This window comes from Apteryx mantelli, chromosome 34, assembly GCF_036417845.1.
Source record: "Apteryx mantelli isolate bAptMan1 chromosome 34, bAptMan1.hap1, whole genome shotgun sequence".
In the NCBI taxonomy this organism is placed as follows: domain Eukaryota; kingdom Metazoa; phylum Chordata; class Aves; order Apterygiformes; family Apterygidae; genus Apteryx; species Apteryx mantelli.
The window spans coordinates 966,829-983,520 of record NC_090011.1 but is presented as its reverse complement, the minus strand read 5'-3'; the positions used below and the strand labels follow the sequence as shown (position 1 = coordinate 983,520).

The following is a 16,692-nucleotide window of genomic DNA, read 5'->3' as shown; positions in this document are numbered from 1 at the left end:
CCGCCAGCAACAAGGAGCCTCTCTCACACGCCAGGAGGCACTCACCTAGCTGTGCTTGCAGTTGCCCTGCAAAAGAAAGCAGAAGGGCCATTGCAAACTGCAGGGGGAGGCATTGCACACAGCGCTGGGCGAGTACCCTGGTCAGGTTCTGATTCTTGGGAGAAGGCAGCAGCCTTCGGCAACCAGTGCAGCACTGTGCTGCTGTGCAGCCCTGCCCTGGGAAGACGCTTGGCACCTGGGCTCACACAGCTAAACAAAGGCCAGCGCTGTGCATGCCCTACCTGAGGCAGAGAGCCCACACGAGCTCAGTGGTGTTCACAGGAGAATTCAGAGTGCTCCCGTTCTCAGTTTCTCTTGTCTCTCATTCCCGTCTTGACCCCTTCTAGCCTCTTCTCCTGCCTTCCTTCAATCCATACAAAACCTTTTCAAATCCCTCCTTCCTTCATGTCGTTCCTAGCTTGCTTGCTTGCTTCCTTCCTTCCTTTCATTCTTCCTTCGTCCTTTCCTTCCACACTTCCTTCCACCCTTCCTTCCCTCCCTCCCTCCAGCCTGCCTTCTGCAAGTCCTTCCCCAAGCCCTGATGCCCTGCCACACCTCCACCCTTCCCTTCCCTTCCACTCAGCCTTAATGGCTTCCTTCCCTCCTTCTTGCCCTGCTTATCGCTTCCTCCTCTGCTCTGCTCTGCTCTGCTCTGCTCTGCTCTGCTCACCTTCCTTCCTTCCTTCGCTCACCCCTCATTCCAGTTCTGCCTTCCGGCCCTCTCTACCTCCCTTCCACATGCTCCTGTTCCTCAGGCAAGCCTGCCGGGCAGGCTCCAGATGAAGATGAAGACCTCTGCTGGGCAGCCTGCACAGGGCCAGCAGCTGCGCTCCTGCTCACAACAAGGGGCTCCTTGCCTGCCCCAAGAAGTCCCAGGGCTTTGGACACCAGCACCTCCCTCTTGCCACGGGACCTCTCCACAAGGACCACGTCCCAGGCAGCGCAGACCACTTACCTTTTTCTTCTTTCACCTGAGCTACAAAAGGAAGGGAAAAGGCACTTAGCAAAGACAAGGCGCTGCGCCTCAGAGCCCGCCACGTCTCCCCACCCAGGCGTTTGCTGACTTCTCCCTTCCCCTTGCTGCAGCTCTCTTCCCGGTCCGCGTTGTGCACCCCGGGGACCCCAGGAGCAACCTCTCAGCCTAGGGCCCAAGCAGATCCTTTGACGTAATGGCCTTCCCTTTCTACAGGGCCTTGATGATCACAGCATGATGTGTCCCTGCACAACTGGGGGAGGCCAGGAGGCTTTCCTGAGCTCAGCAGGTGCCCCAAGACATCCCAGCAGTTCCTGGTCGCCAAAGAAGTATCAGAAAGGAAAGGCCACTTACTGTGTTCTTTCTTCAGTCGGTCTGTAAAAGGCAAAGGGAAGTGGAAAGGAGAGAGAGAGAGAGGTGTGAGTCTTCTGGCAAGAGAGCCTTCTGAAGAATGTCAGCTCTTATGGCTTCCAGCCCCTGCTGCCTGCTCAGTCCACCTTGCCAGAAGTGCCGCGGCAGCAGAGGGCAGGAGGGCAAGGGACACCTTGGGAGGCAAGCAGCAGGCTTCCTTCCTGGCCGCCCGGGTGAAGGGCTGGCCCCACGGACACACAGCGCTCCCCATTCCCACCTTCCCCGCCAGCAACAAGGAGCCTCTCTCACACGCCAGGAAGCACTCACCTGCCTGTGCTTGCAGTTGCCCTGCAAAAGAAAGCAGAAGGGCCGTTACAAACTGCAGGGGGAGGCATTGCACACAGCGCTGGGCGAGTACCCTGGTCGGGTTCTGATTCTTGGGAGAAGGCAGCAGCCTTCGGCAACCAGTGCAGCACTGTGCTGCTGTGCAGCCCTGCCCTGGGAAGACGCTTGGCACCTGGGCTCACACAGCTAAACAAAGGCCAGCGCTGTGCATGCCCTACCTGAGGCAGAGAGCCCACACGAGCTCAATGGTGCTCACAGGAGAATTCAGAGTGCTCGCGTTCTCAGTTTCTCCTGTCTCTCATTCCCGTCTTGACCCCTTCTAGCCTCTTCTCCTGCCTTCCTTCAATCCATACAAAACCTTTTTAAATCCCTCCTTCCTTCATGTCGTTCCTAGCTTGCTTGCTTGCTTGCTTGCTTCCTTCCTTTCATTCTTCCTTCGTCCTTTCCTTCCACACTTCCTTCCACCCTTCCTTCCCTCCCTCCCTCCAGCCTGCCTTCTGCAAGTCCTTCCCCAAGCCCTGATGCCCTGCCACACCTCCACCCTTCCCTTCCCTTCCACTCAGCCTTAATGGCTTCCTTCCCTCCTTCTTGCCCTGCTTATCGCTTCCTCCTCTGCTCTGCTCTGCTCTGCTCTGCTCTGCTCACCTTCCTTCCTTCCTTCGCTCACCCCTCATTCCAGTTCTGCCTTCCGGCCCTCTCTACCTCCCTTCCACATGCTCCTGTTCCTCAGGCAAGCCTGCCGGGCAGGCTCCAGATGAAGATGAAGACCTCCGCTGGGCAGCCTGCACAGGGCCAGCAGCTGCGCTCCTGCTCACAACAAGGGGCTCCTTGCCTGCCCCAAGAAGTCCCAGGGCTTTGGACACCAGCACCTCCCTCTTGCCACGGGACCTCTCCACAAGGACCACGTCCCAGGCAGCGCAGACCACTTACCCTTTTCTTCTTTCCCCTGAGCTACAAAAGGAAGGGAAAAGGCACTTAGCAAAGACAAGGCGCTGCGCCTCAGAGCCCGCCACGTCTCCCCACCCAGGCGTTTGCTGACTTCTCCCTTCCCCTTGCTGCAGCTCTCTTCCCGGTCCGCGTTGTGCACCCCGGGGACCCCAGGAGCAACCTCTCAGCCTAGGGCCCAAGCAGAACCTTTGACGTAATGGCCTTCCCTTTCTACTGGGCCTTGATGATCACAGCATGATGTGTCCCTGCACAGCTGGGGGAGGCCAGGAGGCTTTCCTGAGCTCAGCAGGTGCCCCAAGACATCCCAGCAGTTCATGGTCGCCAAAGAAGTATCAGAAAGGAAAGGCCACTTACTGTGTTCTTTCTGCAGTCGGTCTGTGAAAGGCAAAGGGAAGTGGAAAGGAGAGAGAGAGGTGTGAGTCTTTTGGCAAGAGAGCCTTCTGAAGAATGTCAGCTCTTATGGCTTCCAGCCCCTGCTGCCTGCTCAGTCCACCTTGCCAGGGCTGCCGCGGCAGCAGAGGGCAGGAGGGCAAGGGACACCTTGGGAGGCAAGCAGCAGGCTTCCTTCCTGGCCGCCCGGGTGAAGGGCTGGCCCCACGGACACACAGCGCTCCCCATTCCCACCTTCCCCGCCAGCAACAAGGAGCCTCTCTCACACGCCAGGAAGCACTCACCTGCCTGTGCTTGCAGTTGCCCTGCAAAAGAAAGCAGAAGGGCCGTTACAAACTGCAGGGGGAGGCATTGCACACAGCGCTGGGCGAGTACCCTGGTCGGGTTCTGATTCTTGGGAGAAGGCAGCAGCCTTCGGCAACCAGTGCAGCACTGTGCTGCTGTGCAGCCCTGCCCTGGGAAGACGCTTGGCACCTGGGCTCACACAGCTAAACAAAGGCCAGCGCTGTGCATGCCCTACCTGAGGCAGAGAGCCCACACGAGCTCAGTGGTGCTCACAGGAGAATTCAGAGTGCTCGCGTTCTCAGTTTCTCCTGTCTCTCATTCCCGTCTTGACCCCTTCTAGCCTCTTCTCCTGCCTTCCTTCAATCCATACAAAACCTTTTCAAATCCCTCCTTCCTTCATGTCGTTCCTAGCTTGCTTGCTTGCTTCCTTCCTTCCTTCCTTTCATTCTTCCTTCGTCCTTTCCTTCCACACTTCCTTCCACCCTTCCTTCCCTCCCTCCCTCCAGCCTGCCTTCTGCAAGTCCTTCCCCAAGCCCTGATGCCCTGCCACACCTCCACCCTTCCCTTCCCTTCCACTCAGCCTTAATGGCTTCCTTCCCTCCTTCTTGCCCTGCTTATCGCTTCCTCCTCTGCTCTGCTCTGCTCTGCTCTGCTCACCTTCCTTCCTTCCTTCGCTCACCCCTCATTCCAGTTCTGCCTTCCGGCCCTCTCTACCTCCCTTCCACATGCTCCTGTTCCTCAGGCAAGCCTGCCGGGCAGGCTCCAGATGAAGATGAAGACCTCCGCTGGGCAGCCTGCACAGGGCCAGCAGCTGCGCTCCTGCTCACAACAAGGGGCTCCTTGCCTGCCCCAAGAAGACCCAGGGCTTTGGACACCAGCACCTCCCTCTTGCCACGGGACCTCTCCACAAGGACCACGTCCCAGGCAGCGCAGACCACTTACCCTTTTCTTCTTTCCCCTGAGCTACAAAAGGAAGGGAAAAGGCACTTAGCAAAGACAAGGCACTGCGCCTCAGAGCCCGCCACGTCTCCCCACCCAGGCGTTTGCTGACTTCTCCCTTTCCCTTGCTGCAGCTCTCTTCCCGGTCTGCGTTGTGCACCCCGGGGACCCCAGGAGCAACCTCTCAGCCTAGGGCCCAAGCAGATCCTTTGACGTAATGGCCTTCCCTTTCTACAGGGCCTTGATGATCACAGCATGATGTGTCCCTGCACAGCTGGGGGAGGCCAGGAGGCTTTCCTGAGCTCAGCAGGTGCCCCAAGACATCCCAGCAGTTCATGGTCGCCAAAGAAGTATCAGAAAGGAAAGGCCACTTACTGTGTTCTTTCTGCAGTCGGTCTGTAAAAGGCAAAGGGAAGTGGAAAGGAGAGAGAGAGGTGTGAGTCTTCTGGCAAGAGAGCCTTCTGAAGAATGTCAGCTCTTACGGCTTCCAGCCCCTGCTGCCTGCTCAGTCCACCTTGCCAGAAGTGCCGCGGCAGCAGAGGGCAGGAGGGCAAGGGACACCTTGGGAGGCAAGCAGCAGGCTTCCTTCCTGGCCGCCCGGGTGAAGGGCTGGCCCCACGGACACACAGCGCTCCCCATTCCCACCTTCCCCGCCAGCAACAAGGAGCCTCTCTCACACGCCAGGAAGCACTCACCTGCCTGTGCTTGCAGTTGCCCTGCAAAAGAAAGCAGAAGGGCCGTTACAAACTGCAGGGGGAGGCATTGCACACAGCGCTGGGCGAGTACCCTGGTCGGGTTCTGATTCTTGGGAGAAGGCAGCAGCCTTCGGCAACCAGTGCAGCACTGTGCTGCTGTGCAGCCCTGCCCTGGGAAGACGCTTGGCACCTGGGCTCACACAGCTAAACAAAGGCCAGCGCTGTGCATGCCCTACCTGAGGCAGAGAGCCCACACGAGCTCAATGGTGCTCACAGGAGAATTCAGAGTGCTCGCGTTCTCAGTTTCTCCTGTCTCTCATTCCCGTCTTGACCCCTTCTAGCCTCTTCTCCTGCCTTCCTTCAATCCATACAAAACCTTTTTAAATCCCTCCTTCCTTCATGTCGTTCCTAGCTTGCTTGCTTGCTTGCTTCCTTCCTTCCTTTCATTCTTCCTTCGTCCTTTCCTTCCACACTTCCTTCCACCCTTCCTTCCCTCCCTCCCTCCAGCCTGCCTTCTGCAAGTCCTTCCCCAAGCCCTGATGCCCTGCCACACCTCCACCCTTCCCTTCCCTTCCACTCAGCCTTAATGGCTTCCTTCCCTCCTTCTTGCCCTGCTTATCGCTTCCTCCTCTGCTCTGCTCTGCTCTGCTCTGCTCACCTTCCTTCCTTCCTTCGCTCACCCCTCATTCCAGTTCTGCCTTCCGGCCCTCTCTACCTCCCTTCCACATGCTCCTGTTCCTCAGGCAAGCCTGCCGGGCAGGCTCCAGATGAAGATGAAGACCTCTGCTGGGCAGCCTGCACAGGGCCAGCAGCTGCGCTCCTGCTCACAACAAGGGGCTCCTTGCCTGCCCCAAGAAGTCCCAGGGCTTTGGACACCAGCACCTCCCTCTTGCCACGGGACCTCTCCACAAGGACCACGTCCCAGGCAGCGCAGACCACTTACCTTTTTCTTCTTTCACCTGAGCTACAAAAGGAAGGGAAAAGGCACTTAGCAAAGACAAGGCGCTGCGCCTCAGAGCCCGCCACGTCTCCCCACCCAGGCGTTTGCTGACTTCTCCCTTCCCCTTGCTGCAGCTCTCTTCCCGGTCCGCGTTGTGCACCCCGGGGACCCCAGGAGCAACCTCTCAGCCTAGGGCCCAAGCAGATCCTTTGACGTAATGGCCTTCCCTTTCTACAGGGCCTTGATGATCACAGCATGATGTGTCCCTGCACAACTGGGGGAGGCCAGGAGGCTTTCCTGAGCTCAGCAGGTGCCCCAAGACATCCCAGCAGTTCCTGGTCGCCAAAGAAGTATCAGAAAGGAAAGGCCACTTACTGTGTTCTTTCTTCAGTCGGTCTGTAAAAGGCAAAGGGAAGTGGAAAGGAGAGAGAGAGAGAGGTGTGAGTCTTCTGGCAAGAGAGCCTTCTGAAGAATGTCAGCTCTTATGGCTTCCAGCCCCTGCTGCCTGCTCAGTCCACCTTGCCAAAAGTGCCGCGGCAGCAGAGGGCAGGAGGGCAAGGGACACCTTGGGAGGCAAGCAGCAGGCTTCCTTCCTGGCCGCCCGGGTGAAGGGCTGGCCCCACGGACACACAGCGCTCCCCATTCCCACCTTCCCCGCCAGCAACAAGGAGCCTCTCTCACACGCCAGGAAGCACTCACCTGCCTGTGCTTGCAGTTGCCCTGCAAAAGAAAGCAGAAGGGCCGTTACAAACTGCAGGGGGAGGCATTGCACACAGCGCTGGGCGAGTACCCTGGTCGGGTTCTGATTCTTGGGAGAAGGCAGCAGCCTTCGGCAACCAGTGCAGCACTGTGCTGCTGTGCAGCCCTGCCCTGGGAAGACGCTTGGCACCTGGGCTCACACAGCTAAACAAAGGCCAGCGCTGTGCATGCCCTACCTGAGGCAGAGAGCCCACACGAGCTCAATGGTGCTCACAGGAGAATTCAGAGTGCTCGCGTTCTCAGTTTCTCCTGTCTCTCATTCCCGTCTTGACCCCTTCTAGCCTCTTCTCCTGCCTTCCTTCAATCCATACAAAACCTTTTTAAATCCCTCCTTCCTTCATGTCGTTCCTAGCTTGCTTGCTTGCTTGCTTCCTTCCTTCCTTTCATTCTTCCTTCGTCCTTTCCTTCCACACTTCCTTCCACCCTTCCTTCCCTCCCTCCCTCCAGCCTGCCTTCTGCAAGTCCTTCCCCAAGCCCTGATGCCCTGCCACACCTCCACCCTTCCCTTCCCTTCCACTCAGCCTTAATGGCTTCCTTCCCTCCTTCTTGCCCTGCTTATCGCTTCCTCCTCTGCTCTGCTCTGCTCTGCTCTGCTCTGCTCACCTTCCTTCCTTCCTTCGCTCACCCCTCATTCCAGTTCTGCCTTCCGGCCCTCTCTACCTCCCTTCCACATGCTCCTGTTCCTCAGGCAAGCCTGCCGGGCAGGCTCCAGATGAAGATGAAGACCTCCGCTGGGCAGCCTGCACAGGGCCAGCAGCTGCGCTCCTGCTCACAACAAGGGGCTCCTTGCCTGCCCCAAGAAGTCCCAGGGCTTTGGACACCAGCACCTCCCTCTTGCCACGGGACCTCTCCACAAGGACCACGTCCCAGGCAGCGCAGACCACTTACCTTTTTCTTCTTTCACCTGAGCTACAAAAGGAAGGGAAAAGGCACTTAGCAAAGACAAGGCGCTGCGCCTCAGAGCCCGCCACGTCTCCCCACACAGGCCTTTGCTGACTTCTCCCTTCCCCTTGCTGCAGCTCTCTTCCCGGTCCGCGTTGTGCACCCCGGGGACCCCAGGAGCAACCTCTCAGCCTAGGGCCCAAGCAGAACCTTTGACGTAATGGCCTTCCCTTTCTACTGGGCCTTGATGATCACAGCATGATGTGTCCCTGCACAGCTGGGGGAGGCCAGGAGGCTTTCCTGAGCTCAGCAGGTGCCCCAAGACATCCCAGCAGTTCATGGTCGCCAAAGAAGTATCAGAAAGGAAAGGCCACTTACTGTGTTCTTTCTGCAGTCGGTCTGTGAAAGGCAAAGGGAAGTGGAAAGGAGAGAGAGAGGTGTGAGTCTTTTGGCAAGAGAGCCTTCTGAAGAATGTCAGCTCTTATGGCTTCCAGCCCCTGCTGCCTGCTCAGTCCACCTTGCCAGGGCTGCCGCGGCAGCAGAGGGCAGGAGGGCAAGGGACACCTTGGGAGGCAAGCAGCAGGCTTCCTTCCTGGCCGCCCGGGTGAAGGGCTGGCCCCACGGACACACAGCGCTCCCCATTCCCACCTTCCCCGCCAGCAACAAGGAGCCTCTCTCACATGCCAGGAAGCACTCACCTGCCTGTGCTTGCAGTTGCCCTGCAAAAGAAAGCAGAAGGGCCGTTACAAACTGCAGGGGGAGGCATTGCACACAGCGCTGGGCGAGTACCCTGGTCGGGTTCTGATTCTTGGGAGAAGGCAGCAGCCTTCGGCAACCAGTGCAGCACTGTGCTGCTGTGCAGCCCTGCCCTGGGAAGACGCTTGGCACCTGGGCTCACACAGCTAAACAAAGGCCAGCGCTGTGCATGCCCTACCTGAGGCAGAGAGCCCACACGAGCTCAGTGGTGCTCACAGGAGAATTCAGAGTGCTCGCGTTCTCAGTTTCTCCTGTCTCTCATTCCCGTCTTGACCCCTTCTAGCCTCTTCTCCTGCCTTCCTTCAATCCATACAAAACCTTTTCAAATCCCTCCTTCCTTCATGTCGTTCCTAGCTTGCTTGCTTGCTTCCTTCCTTCCTTTCATTCTTCCTTCGTCCTTTCCTTCCACACTTCCTTCCACCCTTCCTTCCCTCCCTCCCTCCAGCCTGCCTTCTGCAAGTCCTTCCCCAAGCCCTGATGCCCTGCCACACCTCCACCCTTCCCTTCCCTTCCACTCAGCCTTAATGGCTTCCTTCCCTCCTTCTTGCCCTGCTTATCGCTTCCTCCTCTGCTCTGCTCTGCTCTGCTCTGCTCTGCTCTGCTCACCTTCCTTCCTTCCTTCGCTCACCCCTCATTCCAGTTCTGCCTTCCGGCCCTCTCTACCTCCCTTCCACATGCTCCTGTTCCTCAGGCAAGCCTGCCGGGCAGGCTCCAGATGAAGATGAAGACCTCTGCTGGGCAGCCTGCACAGGGCCAGCAGCTGCGCTCCTGCTCACAACAAGGGGCTCCTTGCCTGCCCCAAGAAGTCCCAGGGCTTTGGACACCAGCACCTCCCTCTTGCCACGGGACCTCTCCACAAGGACCACGTCCCAGGCAGCGCAGACCACTTACCTTTTTCTTCTTTCACCTGAGCTACAAAAGGAAGGGAAAAGGCACTTAGCAAAGACAAGGCGCTGCGCCTCAGAGCCCGCCACGTCTCCCCACCCAGGCGTTTGCTGACTTCTCCCTTTCCCTTGCTGCAGCTCTCTTCCCGGTCCGCGTTGTGCACCCCGGGGACCCCAGGAGCAACCTCTCAGCCTAGGGCCCAAGCAGATCCTTTGACGTAATGGCCTTCCCTTTCTACTGGGCCTTGATGATCACAGCATGATGTGTCCCTGCACAACTGGGGGAGGCCAGGAGGCTTTCCTGAGCTCAGCAGGTGCCCCAAGACATCCCAGCAGTTCCTGGTCGCCAAAGAAGTATCAGAAAGGAAAGGCCACTTACTGTGTTCTTTCTTCAGTCGGTCTGTAAAAGGCAAAGGGAAGTGGAAAGGAGAGAGAGAGAGAGAGGTGTGAGTCTTCTGGCAAGAGAGCCTTCTGAAGAATGTCAGCTCTTACGGCTTCCAGCCCCTGCTGCCTGCTCAGTCCACCTTGCCAGGGCTGCCGCGGCAGCAGAGGGCAGGAGGGCAAGGGACACCTTGGGAGGCAAGCAGCAGGCTTCCTTCCTGGCCGCCCGGGTGAAGGGCTGGCCCCACGGACACACAGCGCTCCCCATTCCCACCTTCCCCGCCAGCAACAAGGAGCCTCTCTCACACGCCAGGAAGCACTCACCTGCCTGTGCTTGCAGTTGCCCTGCAAAAGAAAGCAGAAGGGCCGTTACAAACTGCAGGGGGAGGCATTGCACACAGCGCTGGGCGAGTACCCTGGTCGGGTTCTGATTCTTGGGAGAAGGCAGCAGCCTTCGGCAACCAGTGCAGCACTGTGCTGCTGTGCAGCCCTGCCCTGGGAAGACGCTTGGCACCTGGGCTCACACAGCTAAACAAAGGCCAGCGCTGTGCATGCCCTACCTGAGGCAGAGAGCCCACACGAGCTCAATGGTGCTCACAGGAGAATTCAGAGTGCTCGCGTTCTCAGTTTCTCCTGTCTCTCATTCCCGTCTTGACCCCTTCTAGCCTCTTCTCCTGCCTTCCTTCAATCCATACAAAACCTTTTTAAATCCCTCCTTCCTTCATGTCGTTCCTAGCTTGCTTGCTTGCTTGCTTCCTTCCTTCCTTTCATTCTTCCTTCGTCCTTTCCTTCCACACTTCCTTCCACCCTTCCTTCCCTCCCTCCCTCCAGCCTGCCTTCTGCAAGTCCTTCCCCAAGCCCTGATGCCCTGCCACACCTCCACCCTTCCCTTCCCTTCCACTCAGCCTTAATGGCTTCCTTCCCTCCTTCTTGCCCTGCTTATCGCTTCCTCCTCTGCTCTGCTCTGCTCTGCTCTGCTCACCTTCCTTCCTTCCTTCGCTCACCCCTCATTCCAGTTCTGCCTTCCGGCCCTCTCTACCTCCCTTCCACATGCTCCTGTTCCTCAGGCAAGCCTGCCGGGCAGGCTCCAGATGAAGATGAAGACCTCTGCTGGGCAGCCTGCACAGGGCCAGCAGCTGCGCTCCTGCTCACAACAAGGGGCTCCTTGCCTGCCCCAAGAAGTCCCAGGGCTTTGGACACCAGCACCTCCCTCTTGCCACGGGACCTCTCCACAAGGACCACGTCCCAGGCAGCGCAGACCACTTACCTTTTTCTTCTTTCACCTGAGCTACAAAAGGAAGGGAAAAGGCACTTAGCAAAGACAAGGCGCTGCGCCTCAGAGCCCGCCACGTCTCCCCACCCAGGCGTTTGCTGACTTCTCCCTTCCCCTTGCTGCAGCTCTCTTCCCGGTCCGCGTTGTGCACCCCGGGGACCCCAGGAGCAACCTCTCAGCCTAGGGCCCAAGCAGATCCTTTGACGTAATGGCCTTCCCTTTCTACAGGGCCTTGATGATCACAGCATGATGTGTCCCTGCACAACTGGGGGAGGCCAGGAGGCTTTCCTGAGCTCAGCAGGTGCCCCAAGACATCCCAGCAGTTCCTGGTCGCCAAAGAAGTATCAGAAAGGAAAGGCCACTTACTGTGTTCTTTCTTCAGTCGGTCTGTAAAAGGCAAAGGGAAGTGGAAAGGAGAGAGAGAGAGAGGTGTGAGTCTTCTGGCAAGAGAGCCTTCTGAAGAATGTCAGCTCTTATGGCTTCCAGCCCCTGCTGCCTGCTCAGTCCACCTTGCCAGAAGTGCCGCGGCAGCAGAGGGCAGGAGGGCAAGGGACACCTTGGGAGGCAAGCAGCAGGCTTCCTTCCTGGCCGCCCGGGTGAAGGGCTGGCCCCACGGACACACAGCGCTCCCCATTCCCACCTTCCCCGCCAGCAACAAGGAGCCTCTCTCACACGCCAGGAAGCACTCACCTGCCTGTGCTTGCAGTTGCCCTGCAAAAGAAAGCAGAAGGGCCGTTACAAACTGCAGGGGGAGGCATTGCACACAGCGCTGGGCGAGTACCCTGGTCGGGTTCTGATTCTTGGGAGAAGGCAGCAGCCTTCGGCAACCAGTGCAGCACTGTGCTGCTGTGCAGCCCTGCCCTGGGAAGACGCTTGGCACCTGGGCTCACACAGCTAAACAAAGGCCAGCGCTGTGCATGCCCTACCTGAGGCAGAGAGCCCACACGAGCTCAATGGTGCTCACAGGAGAATTCAGAGTGCTCGCGTTCTCAGTTTCTCCTGTCTCTCATTCCCGTCTTGACCCCTTCTAGCCTCTTCTCCTGCCTTCCTTCAATCCATACAAAACCTTTTTAAATCCCTCCTTCCTTCATGTCGTTCCTAGCTTGCTTGCTTGCTTGCTTCCTTCCTTCCTTTCATTCTTCCTTCGTCCTTTCCTTCCACACTTCCTTCCACCCTTCCTTCCCTCCCTCCCTCCAGCCTGCCTTCTGCAAGTCCTTCCCCAAGCCCTGATGCCCTGCCACACCTCCACCCTTCCCTTCCCTTCCACTCAGCCTTAATGGCTTCCTTCCCTCCTTCTTGCCCTGCTTATCGCTTCCTCCTCTGCTCTGCTCTGCTCTGCTCTGCTCTGCTCACCTTCCTTCCTTCCTTCGCTCACCCCTCATTCCAGTTCTGCCTTCCGGCCCTCTCTACCTCCCTTCCACATGCTCCTGTTCCTCAGGCAAGCCTGCCGGGCAGGCTCCAGATGAAGATGAAGACCTCCGCTGGGCAGCCTGCACAGGGCCAGCAGCTGCGCTCCTGCTCACAACAAGGGGCTCCTTGCCTGCCCCAAGAAGTCCCAGGGCTTTGGACACCAGCACCTCCCTCTTGCCACGGGACCTCTCCACAAGGACCACGTCCCAGGCAGCGCAGACCACTTACCTTTTTCTTCTTTCACCTGAGCTACAAAAGGAAGGGAAAAGGCACTTAGCAAAGACAAGGCGCTGCGCCTCAGAGCCCGCCACGTCTCCCCACACAGGCCTTTGCTGACTTCTCCCTTCCCCTTGCTGCAGCTCTCTTCCCGGTCCGCGTTGTGCACCCCGGGGACCCCAGGAGCAACCTCTCAGCCTAGGGCCCAAGCAGAACCTTTGACGTAATGGCCTTCCCTTTCTACTGGGCCTTGATGATCACAGCATGATGTGTCCCTGCACAGCTGGGGGAGGCCAGGAGGCTTTCCTGAGCTCAGCAGGTGCCCCAAGACATCCCAGCAGTTCATGGTCGCCAAAGAAGTATCAGAAAGGAAAGGCCACTTACTGTGTTCTTTCTGCAGTCGGTCTGTGAAAGGCAAAGGGAAGTGGAAAGGAGAGAGAGAGGTGTGAGTCTTTTGGCAAGAGAGCCTTCTGAAGAATGTCAGCTCTTATGGCTTCCAGCCCCTGCTGCCTGCTCAGTCCACCTTGCCAGGGCTGCCGCGGCAGCAGAGGGCAGGAGGGCAAGGGACACCTTGGGAGGCAAGCAGCAGGCTTCCTTCCTGGCCGCCCGGGTGAAGGGCTGGCCCCACGGACACACAGCGCTCCCCATTCCCACCTTCCCCGCCAGCAACAAGGAGCCTCTCTCACACGCCAGGAAGCACTCACCTGCCTGTGCTTGCAGTTGCCCTGCAAAAGAAAGCAGAAGGGCCGTTACAAACTGCAGGGGGAGGCATTGCACACAGCGCTGGGCGAGTACCCTGGTCGGGTTCTGATTCTTGGGAGAAGGCAGCAGCCTTCGGCAACCAGTGCAGCACTGTGCTGCTGTGCAGCCCTGCCCTGGGAAGACGCTTGGCACCTGGGCTCACACAGCTAAACAAAGGCCAGCGCTGTGCATGCCCTACCTGAGGCAGAGAGCCCACACGAGCTCAGTGGTGCTCACAGGAGAATTCAGAGTGCTCGCGTTCTCAGTTTCTCCTGTCTCTCATTCCCGTCTTGACCCCTTCTAGCCTCTTCTCCTGCCTTCCTTCAATCCATACAAAACCTTTTCAAATCCCTCCTTCCTTCATGTCGTTCCTAGCTTGCTTGCTTGCTTCCTTCCTTCCTTTCATTCTTCCTTCGTCCTTTCCTTCCACACTTCCTTCCACCCTTCCTTCCCTCCCTCCCTCCAGCCTGCCTTCTGCAAGTCCTTCCCCAAGCCCTGATGCCCTGCCACACCTCCACCCTTCCCTTCCCTTCCACTCAGCCTTAATGGCTTCCTTCCCTCCTTCTTGCCCTGCTTATCGCTTCCTCCTCTGCTCTGCTCTGCTCTGCTCTGCTCTGCTCTGCTCACCTTCCTTCCTTCCTTCGCTCACCCCTCATTCCAGTTCTGCCTTCCGGCCCTCTCTACCTCCCTTCCACATGCTCCTGTTCCTCAGGCAAGCCTGCCGGGCAGGCTCCAGATGAAGATGAAGACCTCTGCTGGGCAGCCTGCACAGGGCCAGCAGCTGCGCTCCTGCTCACAACAAGGGGCTCCTTGCCTGCCCCAAGAAGTCCCAGGGCTTTGGACACCAGCACCTCCCTCTTGCCACGGGACCTCTCCACAAGGACCACGTCCCAGGCAGCGCAGACCACTTACCTTTTTCTTCTTTCACCTGAGCTACAAAAGGAAGGGAAAAGGCACTTAGCAAAGACAAGGCGCTGCGCCTCAGAGCCCGCCACGTCTCCCCACCCAGGCGTTTGCTGACTTCTCCCTTTCCCTTGCTGCAGCTCTCTTCCCGGTCCGCGTTGTGCACCCCGGGGACCCCAGGAGCAACCTCTCAGCCTAGGGCCCAAGCAGATCCTTTGACGTAATGGCCTTCCCTTTCTACAGGGCCTTGATGATCACAGCATGATGTGTCCCTGCACAACTGGGGGAGGCCAGGAGGCTTTCCTGAGCTCAGCAGGTGCCCCAAGACATCCCAGCAGTTCCTGGTCGCCAAAGAAGTATCAGAAAGGAAAGGCCACTTACTGTGTTCTTTCTTCAGTCGGTCTGTAAAAGGCAAAGGGAAGTGGAAAGGAGAGAGAGAGAGAGAGGTGTGAGTCTTCTGGCAAGAGAGCCTTCTGAAGAATGTCAGCTCTTACGGCTTCCAGCCCCTGCTGCCTGCTCAGTCCACCTTGCCAGGGCTGCCGCGGCAGCAGAGGGCAGGAGGGCAAGGGACACCTTGGGAGGCAAGCAGCAGGCTTCCTTCCTGGCCGCCCGGGTGAAGGGCTGGCCCCACGGACACACAGCGCTCCCCATTCCCACCTTCCCCGCCAGCAACAAGGAGCCTCTCTCACACGCCAGGAAGCACTCACCTGCCTGTGCTTGCAGTTGCCCTGCAAAAGAAAGCAGAAGGGCCGTTACAAACTGCAGGGGGAGGCATTGCACACAGCGCTGGGCGAGTACCCTGGTCGGGTTCTGATTCTTGGGAGAAGGCAGCAGCCTTCGGCAACCAGTGCAGCACTGTGCTGCTGTGCAGCCCTGCCCTGGGAAGACGCTTGGCACCTGGGCTCACACAGCTAAACAAAGGCCAGCGCTGTGCATGCCCTACCTGAGGCAGAGAGCCCACACGAGCTCAATGGTGCTCACAGGAGAATTCAGAGTGCTCGCGTTCTCAGTTTCTCCTGTCTCTCATTCCCGTCTTGACCCCTTCTAGCCTCTTCTCCTGCCTTCCTTCAATCCATACAAAACCTTTTTAAATCCCTCCTTCCTTCATGTCGTTCCTAGCTTGCTTGCTTGCTTGCTTCCTTCCTTCCTTTCATTCTTCCTTCGTCCTTTCCTTCCACACTTCCTTCCACCCTTCCTTCCCTCCCTCCCTCCAGCCTGCCTTCTGCAAGTCCTTCCCCAAGCCCTGATGCCCTGCCACACCTCCACCCTTCCCTTCCCTTCCACTCAGCCTTAATGGCTTCCTTCCCTCCTTCTTGCCCTGCTTATCGCTTCCTCCTCTGCTCTGCTCTGCTCTGCTCTGCTCACCTTCCTTCCTTCCTTCGCTCACCCCTCATTCCAGTTCTGCCTTCCGGCCCTCTCTACCTCCCTTCCACATGCTCCTGTTCCTCAGGCAAGCCTGCCGGGCAGGCTCCAGATGAAGATGAAGACCTCTGCTGGGCAGCCTGCACAGGGCCAGCAGCTGCGCTCCTGCTCACAACAAGGGGCTCCTTGCCTGCCCCAAGAAGTCCCAGGGCTTTGGACACCAGCACCTCCCTCTTGCCACGGGACCTCTCCACAAGGACCACGTCCCAGGCAGCGCAGACCACTTACCTTTTTCTTCTTTCACCTGAGCTACAAAAGGAAGGGAAAAGGCACTTAGCAAAGACAAGGCGCTGCGCCTCAGAGCCCGCCACGTCTCCCCACACAGGCCTTTGCTGACTTCTCCCTTCCCCTTGCTGCAGCTCTCTTCCCGGTCCGCGTTGTGCACCCCGGGGACCCCAGGAGCAACCTCTCAGCCTAGGGCCCAAGCAGATCCTTTGACGTAATGGCCTTCCCTTTCTACAGGGCCTTGATGATCACAGCATGATGTGTCCCTGCACAACTGGGGGAGGCCAGGAGGCTTTCCTGAGCTCAGCAGGTGCCCCAAGACATCCCAGCAGTTCCTGGTCGCCAAAGAAGTATCAGAAAGGAAAGGCCACTTACTGTGTTCTTTCTTCAGTCGGTCTGTAAAAGGCAAAGGGAAGTGGAAAGGAGAGAGAGAGAGAGGTGTGAGTCTTCTGGCAAGAGAGCCTTCTGAAGAATGTCAGCTCTTATGGCTTCCAGCCCCTGCTGCCTGCTCAGTCCACCTTGCCAGAAGTGCCGCGGCAGCAGAGGGCAGGAGGGCAAGGGACACCTTGGGAGGCAAGCAGCAGGCTTCCTTCCTGGCCGCCCGGGTGAAGGGCTGGCCCCACGGACACACAGCGCTCCCCATTCCCACCTTCCCCGCCAGCAACAAGGAGCCTCTCTCACACGCCAGGAAGCACTCACCTGCCTGTGCTTGCAGTTGCCCTGCAAAAGAAAGCAGAAGGGCCGTTACAAACTGCAGGGGGAGGCATTGCACACAGCGCTGGGCGAGTACCCTGGTCGGGTTCTGATTCTTGGGAGAAGGCAGCAGCCTTCGGCAACCAGTGCAGCACTGTGCTGCTGTGCAGCCCTGCCCTGGGAAGACGCTTGGCACCTGGGCTCACACAGCTAAACAAAGGCCAGCGCTGTGCATGCCCTAC

The 16,692-nt window shown here is 58.3% G+C and overlaps 1 protein-coding gene across 1 annotated transcript in view; it reads right to left on the bottom strand.

The window, feature by feature from the left end:
* The window catches only part of LOC136994870 (E3 ubiquitin-protein ligase TRIM39-like), a 55,604-nt gene that overhangs the window by 19,962 nt on the left and 18,950 nt on the right, over positions 1–16,692 (bottom strand). The window contains exons 19-39 of the mRNA XM_067314265.1: positions 16,457–16,477; positions 15,761–15,781; positions 14,818–14,838; positions 14,120–14,140; positions 13,171–13,191; positions 12,479–12,499; positions 11,531–11,551; positions 10,835–10,855; positions 9,892–9,912; positions 9,194–9,214; positions 8,245–8,265; positions 7,553–7,573; positions 6,605–6,625; positions 5,909–5,929; positions 4,966–4,986; positions 4,274–4,294; positions 3,331–3,351; positions 2,639–2,659; positions 1,691–1,711; positions 995–1,015; positions 46–66 (exon numbers count right to left, since the gene is read on the bottom strand). Of these exons, the coding sequence (XP_067170366.1) occupies positions 46–66; positions 995–1,015; positions 1,691–1,711; positions 2,639–2,659; positions 3,331–3,351; positions 4,274–4,294; positions 4,966–4,986; positions 5,909–5,929; positions 6,605–6,625; positions 7,553–7,573; positions 8,245–8,265; positions 9,194–9,214; positions 9,892–9,912; positions 10,835–10,855; positions 11,531–11,551; positions 12,479–12,499; positions 13,171–13,191; positions 14,120–14,140; positions 14,818–14,838; positions 15,761–15,781; positions 16,457–16,477 (441 nt within the window). The remainder of the gene's footprint in view (positions 1–45; positions 67–994; positions 1,016–1,690; positions 1,712–2,638; positions 2,660–3,330; positions 3,352–4,273; positions 4,295–4,965; positions 4,987–5,908; positions 5,930–6,604; positions 6,626–7,552; positions 7,574–8,244; positions 8,266–9,193; positions 9,215–9,891; positions 9,913–10,834; positions 10,856–11,530; positions 11,552–12,478; positions 12,500–13,170; positions 13,192–14,119; positions 14,141–14,817; positions 14,839–15,760; positions 15,782–16,456; positions 16,478–16,692) is intronic.